This window comes from Nuphar pumila, chromosome 2 (genome assembly GCF_984573655.1).
Source record: "Nuphar pumila chromosome 2, dmNupPumi1.hap1.1, whole genome shotgun sequence".
Lineage (NCBI taxonomy): Eukaryota > Viridiplantae > Streptophyta > Magnoliopsida > Nymphaeales > Nymphaeaceae > Nuphar > Nuphar pumila.
In genome coordinates, this window is record NC_143250.1 from 10,198,180 (window position 1) to 10,211,534 (window position 13,355).

General features: G+C 38.0%; 1 protein-coding gene across 2 annotated transcripts; it reads left to right on the plus strand.

Annotated features, from left to right (window-relative positions):
- The first annotated feature begins 603 nt into the window (after positions 1 to 603).
- LOC149844721 (protein SULFUR DEFICIENCY-INDUCED 1-like) lies at positions 604 to 7,624 on the plus strand. 2 transcript variants are annotated; one of them, XM_089997304.1, is made up of 5 exons: positions 604 to 816; positions 1,053 to 1,265; positions 2,932 to 3,087; positions 3,211 to 3,272; positions 6,911 to 7,624. In XM_089997304.1, exons 1-5 carry the CDS (start codon positions 661 to 663, stop codon positions 7,329 to 7,331), a joined length of 1,008 nt encoding a protein of 335 aa, XP_089853430.1. In that variant the 5' UTR covers positions 604 to 660; the 3' UTR covers positions 7,332 to 7,624. The 2 variants fall into 2 exon arrangements, with proteins under 2 accessions (XP_089853430.1, XP_089853431.1); XM_089997305.1 differs by having other exon boundaries at positions 697 to 816; positions 1,127 to 1,265.
- Positions 7,625 to 13,355: the final 5,731 nt, after the last annotated feature.

Here is a 13,355-nt window from a genome sequence, read left to right on the forward strand (position 1 = left end):
ACAAGCCATCAAACAAGCCTAAATGATGAAAGCATGATGAATCAGAATTTTGTTGTAGGCTGGACAAGATGCAATCACATTGCACATTTGTGACGTGCCACAGCATCTGAGCACCCTTCATCTTCTGGATGTAGCCAGTCAGCTGTGGGGCCCAACAGCAGATGATGGGTGTTGAAGTGCAACAGCACGTTTCACATGTGCAATCTGATTGCATCTGATATGTTTTTCATTTTGTTCGGGTCAAGATACTATGCTGGCATGCAAACAAAAAAGAGGGTTGCTCTTCTTTCCCATGTTCCAATTTCCAAGTAGGAAGCGAAACTTAAACGGTCAGAACTACTAAATTTTGACAAAGACAAGAAAAAAAAAGGTTGTCATAGATTATTTTTGTGGTCACTAAATGCCACCGGCTTATTGAAAGCACCGTGTGGTCCAGACCAGGTCAGGCTTTCGAATCAAGAAAACCAACACGAAATAAGCACATCCCTGCACGGTTGCACCATAAACCCGGTGTGGAGTCATAGACACCCAAGCCCTCACGGAACCCACCTGTTAAAAGGCAACTCCACACAGCTTGGAGATACAAAAATAAAAACCATCAAAACAACTCTGAAAAACAAAAGCAGATACACAAAAGAGAAGCATAGTATTGAAGCAGAGATGGAGCACCATCCCCATCCATCATCCACCACCTCAGTTAGAAAGCCATGTAACTTTGCCTCAGAAAACAAACCAAATCCACAGCCCCCCCATCCTTCTCCTCAGATAAAGGTTCCCAGAGGTGCAACACCATATGACAGGGCCAAGCAACTTCAGGTGAATTCCTCTCTCTCTCTCTCTCTCTCTCTCTCTCTCTCTCTCTCTCTCTTTCTCTCTCTCTCTGTGTTTTTTCTGTTTTTGTGTTAATGGTGTTTTCATGTTGCTGTTGTGTTTGTGCTTGTGGGACTCAACGCTTTGTTAAGTTTTACTTTTAAGTAATGTTGATCGCTTTTAGGCTCTCTCTCTCTCTCTCTCCTATATATATAAATTTTATTTGGTGTTGGTTTTCTTAGCTTGTTGAGAAGGATCTTGACGGTAGCTTGAGGTTTTTTATGGCTGCCATCAACGTGGGTGACCGTGTGGACAGTGCTGTAAAGGATATGGCCATCGTTCTGCAGCAACAGGGCAGAACAGAGGAAGCAATCGACGCAATCAAGTCATTCAGAAACGTTTGTTCTGAGCAGTGTCAGGAAGCACTTGATAACGTTCTCATTGAGCTCTTCAAGGTTCGCAAGTTATGCACTATGCCATCTTACCAAGAGAGTTTCTGCTGGACACTCAATGTTTTTTAGATTCCTCAACCACCCTGTTTGTTAGATTCCTTCTATGAATGATATCCCCACATGAAAAACTATTCCCTTCACAACATCACATATGAGCCCACCGGTATGAAAAGTTCTCAATTGAGTCATTGATTCTCCAATGGATTGATTACCAACTTCTAGCAATTCAACCAGGTTAATTACTACGAGTAGAATTTCAATCATAACATAATCGACAAATCTAAGATGAACTTTGGCAAGTGAAGGGAGTTGAAATATATTCCTGTTGCATCTTTTCCTTGTAACTAGCAGCCAGAAGGGAGCGATCTTCCAACCAAGAATCTTTCCATTTTTTTTCAAAGTATCAATCACTCACTGCATTATTGCACTTTTTACGAAAGAAAATTCCATTAATTTTGTCCAACCTTTACATGGACTGGATGCCCTTGCTCAATTTTGGTTTGATGAGCAGTTTCGTGGCCGAACCATTGGCCCCATATTTAGCTTTAACAATGGATTGCACGCAAGCCATAACCATTTTCACATTAATTATTTGTTTCAGAGTCTCATTTCATATATCTTTTTTTTACTCGGAAAACCATCTCGGGAACATAGACCTAGTCGTGCTGGCTCAGCCTGATGTACTTATGGTCGATGTGCTGTCTGCGTAAATAAGGATGGCAGTGGACCAGGGCATGGGCGGGGGATAAGGTTTCCACTTCTAAAAGCTACGGGCACACCCATACGCCAGTGGGGTTTGATCTGGTGCCTTCACCTCAGCTCCCTCACAACCACCCTGCTCTATATCTCCCATTTTCAATGAAATGGAAATTTGCTTGCAACTCATGAGTATGAACTGCTTGTCTTATCTCCCTCCGTTCCATCAGAAAGTCGAGAAAGAGGCTTGTCATTTTTTTCTTAGTTAGGCGTCTGATTAGACTTTAACAGACGAATCGGATCAAATTTCCCGAGGGACCATTCGCTGAAACTACAAAACATTTTCGCATGAAAATGGTTGTTTAATAGTACATGAATCCAGGTGAGACTGGAGAGAAAAAGACCCAGTGATGGGGACGACATGGGGCCACACGTTTTCTCGTAGGATATAGGGTTTTCATCATGAAAACCATTTCCCAAAGCGGACACTGGGGAAACATTTTCCCATGAGAAAAATGTGTGGCACACATAGACGGGCTGGTTGTTTCTCGATGTGAGATATATCCTTTTAAAGGATCGCCAATGAAACAAACAGGTCCTGAGACATGGAATCCTAGCTTTCTTGGCCAAGCAGACACAATGGATCCAATCATCCAACGTGTTGTGGGTGGGATCCATCCTATATTCAATCATACCATCCAACCAATAGTTAAGATTAGTGTACATTTTTACCTGGATATGAACTAATCCTAGCCATCAGTATGCATCAATTGGACGGGTAGGATCAACATAGATCCTCTAACATCATATGTCATATGATAGGATATGCAAGTTGGTATTCGATCAAAGACTAGAGGCAAACGCGCATGGTGCTTCAAACCATGCTAGCAAGCACTCCTCTTTAAAAAAAATAAAAAAATTAGTTATATGCCTTATATGATTTTCTCACCATTTTCCCTCCAATTTCCATCAGAAAAGCGGTAAATTGGAAGAGCAGATCACATTGATCAGAAGAAAGATAGAGAAGATTGAAAATGGTGTGACCTTCAATGGCAAGTTTACCAAAAGGGCTCGATCTCATGGAAGGAAGTTTCAGATGTCCATTCTCCAGGAAATATCACGTTTGCTGGTAATTAGTAAAACACATGCACCAACAATTCCATCATTTTGAATCACTGCCATCACTATCACTATCACCACCACCACCACCACCACCATCATCATCATCTTTCTAACAATGTGGGCCTTCCAGGGAAATCTAGGGTGGGCGTACATGCAACAAAAAAATTATGTGGCAGCTGAGAAAGCTTACAGGTGAGCCTAAATCACTCACAAAAGTTTCTTTTAGCTAGGCAGAAAAGCTATTTTCAATTATAAATTACTTAACCCAATGTTGTTAAAATCGTTTCTCTAGGTGAATCAGTTTCTTAGAAAAAAACTAAGAAACAAATCGAATCGAATCCACAACTTTTTTCCATCAGATTACACCCGTCATTAAAAAATAAAAAATATCAAAAAAACAAAATAGAATCAACCACTAATGAATTTATCTGTGAATTTTTTCACACATGAGATGGCCTTCCCATGGTGGGATGCCTTTCATAGGGCAGTCTTTTCTTATGAATGCCAATGAAACAAACGAAGACTAAAAGTATGCAATCGCATTGCACCTGATCCTCTGGTCACATGCAGTGACACGTAAAAGATGTCTGATCCAGGTCTCTTTTTGTTGTGTGGGGGCCACAAAGACTGTAAGACAGGTGTAAAGGTTTTCATTAGGTGTGAAAACATTTTCGAGTTGTTGGCATCAAAATTAATGTTGTCCGTATCGGTGCATAATGTATCGGCAAAAAAATCGATATGCATCACTCATGAATCGGCTGTTTTTTAATAAATATAAGAAATATTAAAAATTAATTTTTTATATTTTAAAATATTGTTTTAATGTTTTTAAAATGTGTCACGTTCTGAATGACATGTAATAATTTTTTATCATTTTTTGGTCGATACAGAACGATTCACTTGAGTATCGGTATCGACCTATACAGCTGAATCGTTGGCCAAATAATTCAAGGCCGATCCCGATACTGACAACATTGATAAAAACATGTTTACATGTACCACTAAGGTCACCATCTCGTAAAAGTCCTGCTCTCATCAGCTTCCTCAATAGAAACACGCTGGCCTTTTGATGTGAAGGCATTAACTAGACTATTAAGGGTGTCAACGGGTTAGGTTTGGTTCAGACTCAAGTGGGACCAAGCTCATCAGATTTGATTTGAAATGCTGGTATTAGGTTCAGACTCGTGTCCTATCAGACCCACCATAAAAACCATACTCAGATCTATAAGGATTACATGAACCAAACTCGTTAGTATAATATATATTTTCTTATCTTTTTACACTGAAAAAATGCGTATCTTAGTCGGAACTTGAGCTGGGCCCAGGTCTAGTATGAAATTTCACAAACCATACCCGACTCCATACATTAATCGTACGTTTTAAGCCTGGCCTGGATTCTAATAAGAGCCTCTTGTTTATTACCAAACCCTGACCCTATGGGGTTTAGTACAGGTCAGGTCTAGGTTAAACCCGAACCATTGACAACCCTAATTGTTGTGGGTCCCAACGGTGTCATGGTGCGCTAGAGAAGATCAGATCATGTGTACCCCCGATGGCGGTATGTCAAGGGACCCTCTCTTGCCCTTAATCCATGTGAGTAACAACATCCCAAACCATATCTGCATCGGATTATAATTGGATGTCTTTGGCAATCTGCTTCGGTCATGCATCAGATAAAATACGATCCATGGACATCCCTAGCCTGATCTCCGCCCCGGTATTTGCCCTTATGTGTGGTACAGAGATTTTTTAGGCTAGAGAAAATCTCATGACAATTAAAAGGTTAGAAAAATTGAAGTAATTAACATTATAATTAGAATTAAAAGAATAAGAACGTGAACCATTTTATACCTTTTATATTTTATACTCATTAATTCATTTACTATTCAATTTCGCCTCCACACTTCACATAAACGACCACTGATACGATGACCTGGTCTATAACCTGAAATCAAGCTCCATGGTGATCATGCTGAGGGCTATGCATTAAATATCGGCGATATTTTGAAGATATCGTAAAAAATTGTTATATTTTAGGTCATCATTTAAGAAAAATATATTGAAATATCTTCAAAAGATAACAATATTGTCATTTAAAATGTCCAAAGTATGAAGGTTTTCAGTATCTCACAAGAATTAGGCAGTCATTATTTTTTTTATTTTAGATGTTTGTCACTATAAGTTGCACAAAAGTAGGGGTGCTTTTCAATTAACAACAGAGCAAGCTGTGAGTCTTGAACATGTTCTCTAAGGGCGTGTTTGATTCAAGTCATATTGTATATAACTATTTCATTGGTTATATTCAATCCAGGAGCGGAGCCATGTCGTGGGGAGGGTGGGCATGTGCCCACCCTGACCCACAAAAATCTATTAAGGGCAGGGGTGGAGCCACATTGTGGGTAGGGTAGGAACTTGCCCACCCTGACACTCGTGCCCGATGGCTCCAAGCCATCAGGAGGGCCACAATGTTTCGTCTCTCTCTCTCTCTCTCTCTCTCTCTCTCTCTCTCTCTCTCTCTTGTGTGGCCCATCAGTGGGCGCCACTGTCCGGCTGGGTGGACCACCAACCGTCTCTTCTTCCTCTTTTACATGCACTAGCTGCCCCCTAAGTCTTCTTTTTACTTTTTATTTCTTTTCATTTTTTTTCAAATCATAAATGAGTACTTGTTTTGATTTTAGGGGTCATATATATTTTTTAATTAGTGTAATGCATGATACTTTTTAAGATTTAGGTTATTGATTTAGTTTATTTTTTAAACAACAAGAATGTTTAATTAGGATTTTAGGGTTTATTGTATTTTTTTATTGACATAGGCATGTAATGAATATTTGATTTTTATTAGAATATTAAGAAATTTTTAATTAGCATAAATGTATGATTTTTTTTAGGATTTAGAGTATTGATTTGGATTCTTGCAAATAACATGAGTGTTTGATTAAGGTTTTAGGTTTTTTTCTTTTAATTATCATTAAGCATGATTAGGTTAGTGAATGTTTGATTTTAGTTATCACTTCTCAAAACCCTAAATTTTTCATTTTTGTTAGGGTTTAAGATTTTTATTTTGATTTTTCAAATTACGTAAATATTTAATTAGGTATGATTCAATGAATTGACGTTTGATTTTAGCTAGATTTTTAGGGTTTTATTTTTTAAATTAGTATCTCTATTAGTGATGTTTGTTAGGATTTAAGAATTTGATTTATTTTTTCTTTAATGACATAAATGTTGAGCTATTGTTTAGTTTTTTTTGTATTTTTTTTTAATTACTAATAAACATGAATTCATGAATAATGAATGCTTGATTTTACTTAGAATATTAAGGTTTTTTTTATCAATTAACATAAATACATAATTTTTAATGTTTGTAAAAATTAGGGTTTTGATTTGGTTTTCTTATATTGACATGAATGTTTAGTTATGGTTTTAAAGTTTTTATGTATATTTTTTTTCTCTTAGCATTAAACAATAATTCATGAACAATGAATATTTGATTTTGGTTAGAATATTAAGATTTTTTGTTTAATTAATTAGCATAAATGATCTCTCTTTCTTCTACCTCAACCCGCTTTACCAGGCGAACAACGAATCCTTTACAGTGTGTCTGTCCCCACCCTAATTTAGATTCCTGGCTCCGCCCCTGGTTCAATCCCCACCACACATCACTTGATTGAGATGTTTGTAGGCCCCAATCTCACAGTTACCAAGTGAGACACAGGGATTCAATATAATCAATGATCGGTAATATACAATACGACTTGATCTGCCCTCAAATTTCACAAAACTTTTCTCATAATTTTTTTCTCATACATATTTACTATTGTTGAATGCAGGAAAGCCTTGGCCAGTGATCCCAATGGGAACAAGGCTTGCAACTTGGCCTTGTGTCTCATCAACAATGGGAAGAAAGAAGATGGACTCAGGATCCTGAGAGGCATTGGTTCAGAATTTCCCCATGACCAAAAGTCTTGGAGAAGAGCTCAGGACCTTCTACTGAGTCTTGAGGGCAACTCTGGAGATGACCATGCTATGTTAACTAAGGCAAGGTCATGTGATCATGGAGGCAAGTCCATAATTGACATCCCTTCTTGTGGATCCCTTGGCACCAACATGGATATGAAGAGTCCTGTTCAAGATGAAAAAATGGAAGATCTGGATGCAGGGGCAGGAAGGTCTTTACCTACCAGGCGCCGCCTGCAAGTTTTCGAACAAATCACAGACCCTCTAATTAGCAAAATTTCTTGCGAAACTTAGATATAGTTTGATGTGTTTTATATATAAATGCACATAATAGTCCAGATTGAGTGCAGCTCTAGATAGACAGGAATGGAGAAACATGACTCATAAAGCTAACCCCATGTATTATAGATAGTCTTGATTGGAGGCTCTTATGATTTGTTAATTGGAAAAGAAAATTTGGTAAATTAAGAATAGTGGAGAGGGACAATTGTTGGGTCATCGGTAATCTTTTTTGAGATAATACCAAATTAACCTTGATTTTATTTACTAATTAATATCAGTACTGAATCTATTATTTTGTATGTAAAATTTCTCTATGTCAAGCATTCGATTACCTTTTATCGCGATTACATCATCAAAACTTAGGTGGTTAATTTGCATAAACTTATTAAAAGTTAAACAAGATCCATTTCATCACCAATGAAGCCTTACATGTGCACCAGAGGATGCAGAATTTTAAGACCTCATTGCTCGAGACACCAGCCTTGGTCACCCAAGTGGTGGCGGACCGGGGGAGAAGGTGCTGACCCCTTCATCCCAGGTTTGACTCCCACCGAGTGTGCGGGTATCTTTAGCTAGTGGGTTTCGGCAAGGGCTTGGGTGCCGGTTTGGAAGGTTGGCCCATTAAGTGACCCAGTTCTTGGCGAGGGTTCCTCATCATCAAAAGATCTCATGGCTCGTGGTCTGATCTTGATTTGGACCAATGTCAGATCCAACTCTCAAGCAAATAAGGAATGTGAGATCTCTAAAAACCACACACGTATCCAAGGTTTGATTTAGGGGAAGGGGGTGAGAGGAGGGTCAGACCCAAGACCCAAGGATATGAGATTATAGCAACAAAAATGGTGAATGATAGGAAAGATATTGCCTCACTGATGCAGGAGCGGAGTTGAAGACCCGGGTTCATTTGGATCCATTTTATGTTTTGGAATTTTATATTGGGTGCCAGTGATGGACTCATATTTAATTAGGAAGTTAATAGTGATAAGAACTTACCTTAATTAGAGTTTATCAGTTATGTAGTTTGTTTTGATCACAATTGAGGATTCTTATCTATAAAAAGATGAGAAATCTTATTGTTAACTGAGAATAGTTACATCCAGTTATTTAAATTTTCATTTATTTTCAGCCTTTTCCTTATTTTTCTAGATAAAGTATCTTCTTCCTAAAACCGGCTGCGAATTTACTCTCACTAATCTTCGTTCGCCATGAAAGAGGAAAAAAAGAGAAAAACCAGAAGAAAAGCCAAAAACAAAAGTAAGAAAGAATTAAAGCAAACAAGACCAAGCCTTCACATGAGAGATTAATGGGTGTGGAACCCATATAATTAAGGGAGAGCTAATTCTAGGAAAACCATAGGCTTAGTTCCAATATATTCTCTTTTAAAAGGTCCTTAGAGTTGCATTTCTAAAGGTTTATCTACAGCAACGTTGGCTCATGAAAATCATTCAAGTACACTATTTCTAACTGCTATGGTTTTTCTCTTCTCATGTCAATTGAAAACCTTGGAGAATTCTGAGCAAGCAGATTCCATTTTATATGGACTCTGAAAAATGAGAAAAATGTAGTGGTAGTGCCTACAAGGGCTTCGCTCATCTGGTAGGGCTGACTTCTGAGCATCACCAAGTTGAGGGGACATCATAAGTTCGAAAGCCAGAGGGAGCATCCCTTGCAGCAAGGTCAACACTGGTTGTACTCAGGGGGTACCAGTTGAGGCGCGCGTGCCAATGTGTGGTTGGTGCATTTAATACTTTACAATACAATGCATTGTGGGCTGTTGATTTTAAGCCCTTTAAAAAAACACATCCAACTGAAACATGTTGCTCACTGAATGAATGATAAAAATCCAATATCTAAAATCTCATCGATGAAAAACTCGATCGTTAGAGAAGGAAATGCCGTTGATTATTATCGGTTGTAGATTTTGAACCGTCCTATGGTTGGACGGTCCCCCTTCCCTATATATATATATATATATATATATATATATATATATATATATATATATATATATATATATATATATATATATATATATATATATATATATATATATATATATAGTAATGGGTGGGTGTTAAACCCATTTGGTGCTAAACCGCTTGCCAAATAGTTTTTTTGGGCTTTTTCCATTTTATTTTTAAATTCTGACTGTAGAGATGTGATCTATGTACTTGATTTTATAGTGATAAGCGCTGAAGAGTTTGATTCCAACACAGGGTTTTTATAAAGTTTGAAAAATCAACGTCTAAAATCTTTGTAAATTTTTGAGGCTCCAAACATCATTTTTTTCATTGAAAACACATGATCCAGGTGTGGATTCTTAGTAAATCGACCATGCCCAACACATTTATAGGGCGGAAACCACATAAAAAGCACCGAATAAGCTGAAAAACCTATTTAGGACGTGGTTTAGCACAAACCCATTACTCTCTCTCTCTCTCTCTCTCTCTCTCTCTCTATCTCTCTCTCTCTCTCTCTCTCTCTCTCTCTCTCTCTCTATATATATATATATATATATATATATATATATATATATATATATATATATATATATATATACTGATCCATCACATAGCAGAATCAATTGCTTTGTTGGGGCGAACCATATTTTTTTATGACGAGGAACCCTTACCGAAGGGCTAAAAACAGATTGAATTCATTGAGCATGTTATACTTCATGATTTTACAAATCCAGCACAACCATCAATCTAAAAATCAAAGCAAACACCAAATTAATACTGCCATGTGATATAAAAGGATGGGTAATGAGAAATCACTGTCTGTAGGGAAACCGTAAGAAAACATCAAAGAAAAATTACAACAGCAAATATCAGATTCAGGAAGAAACTGAGCCCAATGCACTCTCCAAAAAAAAAAAAAAAACATTCCCTGTTCGTGACAAACTGTATCGTAAAAGCTGAGGCTGAGGATAATTCATATCAGATTCCTGTAAAAGCTATTGAACCCAACAAAATTACCATTTTTTTTAGCCTTACGTGCCCCCACCTCCGACGCTACTGACACACCCGCGTGCCAGCAGGGTTTGATCCGGATCTTCAACTAAACACCTTCACAACCAACCCGCTGGCCAACCAGGCAAACCCCGCCGTGGTCAAAATTACCAATTTCTAAGACACTGTCAAATTGTCAATACCAGAACACCTTCACAACCAACCCGGAGTGCAAGAGGGGGGTAGGCCTGTGTTTTAAGAAATTTATTTTTCATGTTTTTGTTAATCCCCGTATCCATCGGATTAACAATTTTCAGATTTTTTTTAAAAACTCTGATTTTTTAATATCTCATACTGCTATCCAAGCATTAGAAATAAATATATCTGATTTTTTTACTTTTCCAGTATCCCATTTATCTGGATTATTAGGGGGGCTAACCAAACACGGCCTAAGGGATCTGCACACCTAGCCAGATTAGGGATGGCAGTGGACCGGGGTAAAGCGGGGGCCCGCCCCGTTTGGACCGGGGATGAAGGGTATGAAACAGGGATGGAGGCGGGGAAGAAGGTTAAAATCCATCCCCGTCCGGGGGTGGAGGCGGGGATGGACGTGCACTTTTCCCCGCCCCGCCCCGACCACTTTTCCCCGCAATATCCCTGCCCCGCCCCGCCTCATCCCCGTTTGAACCGGGGATGGAGGACATGAAACGGAGATGAAGGCGGGGATGGAGGATAAAATCCATTCCCCGCCGGGGATGGAGGCGGGGGTGGAGACCTTGTCCCCTGCCCCGCCCCACTGCCATCCCTAAGCCAGATGGGTTCGCTTAGGGGCTTGTGTGGAATCTCACGCTGGGATGGGTGTCTATGCATTTGGTGTTCTCAAGGCAAAATCTTGGTCAAACGCCCATGGTGGTTCCATTTGAAATCTTGGAGCTAGGATGGGCGTTTATGCATTTGGGATGGAGAAGTGAGGCCCTTTTTCCTTTTGTATTTACACTAAATGATGGATTTAGCTGGTAGCCAGTAAAGCAGCTGCCACTTACACAAATGCATAAACTCCTCCCAGCTACCAATTTCAAACAGGCCCTAAGGTGTTAAGTTGAAGGACATCTAGAGTTTGATACCTAGGGTTCACATCCCTAACCACAAGATAGAAGAAATAAGCTCTCTCTTTTTTTTCACGACCAAGGAACCCTCACCAAGAACCAGGTCACTTAATGAGCCTGCCTCCCTGCCAAGTAAAACTCATGACAAATTGATTTTTTTTTTCTTAAGAAAATATCAATATTTAAATTTTAAAATATATAAAATAGAAGAAAAACATTAAAAATATAAAAAAGCATATAATATGTGAATATTACGTCGATAATGCAATAAAAAGCCAATTGAATTAAGTGATACTTTGAAAATCTGACATTTTTTTTGGAGATTGTATCAGTGTTTAAAAATTTCATGATAGAATCAAGAGATTTTAAGAAACTATATAGTCAATATTATGACTATGTTTTAATTGTTTGCGTGTCAGTGCAATAGAGATCTCATCATGGAATGTGCATGGTCTAAAATCCAATTTCTCTCTCGATAAGTTCTTCAAAAAATCCCATTTGTGATGATTCTTCCCTCAACTAACAAAGAGATCTTGGTGGAATTGTCACATGAAATTGAGCACAATTTTGCAAAGAAATATCTCACTTGTTTCTTGAGAAGAGATGAGAAACAATGATCAATATCATTTGATTGAATAGTTGCTAATTGGAGGATGAACCAAAATTTTGACATTATTGTTGAGTCAAATTTAGAGGCTGTTCACCAATCCATTATCAATAATATTTGGAGGGGTGCTATTTTTGTTTCAAGGCCTCGCTTACTGTTGGTATTTTAGTAAGCTGGAAATTGGATTGGCATTGTACGATACACAACATTGGGGAGTATTCTATTTCGATTGAGTTCGTAAATCAATTCTTCTCGGCTCCTTTGTTCATTTTAGCCATTTAGGGTACTATGTTATTTTCATAACACCTCCCTATTACGTTTAGAACGCGGGCGCAAGGAACGGGTGTGTTACTGAAAAAAAAAATCAGGGAAAGGGGTCTCTCTCTCAAATGAATGGAATCAATCCACAAGATCAACCCCATTGGTGTATCCTTGGCGACTTCAACTGCCTTAGATCAGCAGACGAGTGTAATCTCCCCGTGAAGGCATCTAAATCAATAGAAAACTTTAATAGATTTCTTGACTGATAGATCCTTTACGCGAGCAGTTTTTCTCTTGGTCGTCCAATAATAGAAGAAGACATCCATGTTTGAAGAAGCTGGATAGGGCCATTGCTTCAATGTCGTTTGTTGAGATATTTCATGATTTGGCTGCAACCATAGGTGGAAATCCCTACCCTAGTGACAAAAGTTGAAAACCACAAAATATCGTTTTTCAAAAACTCACTAGAATTTGAATTTTTTTCATAAATCTTGCATTTTTTGCCAAATCTCTGCAATAAAAGAAAGAAATAATTAAATATAAAAAGTAATTTTTGTAAGAAAAGATTAATAAAAATTATTTAAAAATAAAAACACAGTTTTTTCATGATAATAGCCTTTTAAAACGTAAATATCACATTTAAATCGTGGTATTTATGTTTTTTCATAAATCTTGTGATACTTTGAAATTCTCGCGAGAAATTGCTGTTTTAAACTTTCAGGCAATTTCTCGCAAGATTTTTTCATAAATCTCACGATATTCATCACTTTGATCCCTACTAAAAGGGATCTCACGTCACACTAACACACTCACACGATGGGAAAGATTAATGTGGTTCTATTCAAGGAGGATCTACTTTCAGGGTGAAATGTATTTTCTTTCTCAATCTTTCTACGCGTCTACTTGAGATAGAGAGGTTTCTTTAGTAGAGTTTCAAGTGTTTGGAGATTTTCAATCTCCTTAATCTTCGGATTTTCACATCTGCTTTTCTTATCATCATTCACATTAGATAACAGTCATCCATAATAGTCTTCCTTCAGTTGGCGTCCCCTCTCTCTCTCTGGAACGTTCATTCCATTTGCCTTGTCAACCAGAAGGATTCTTATTCAGT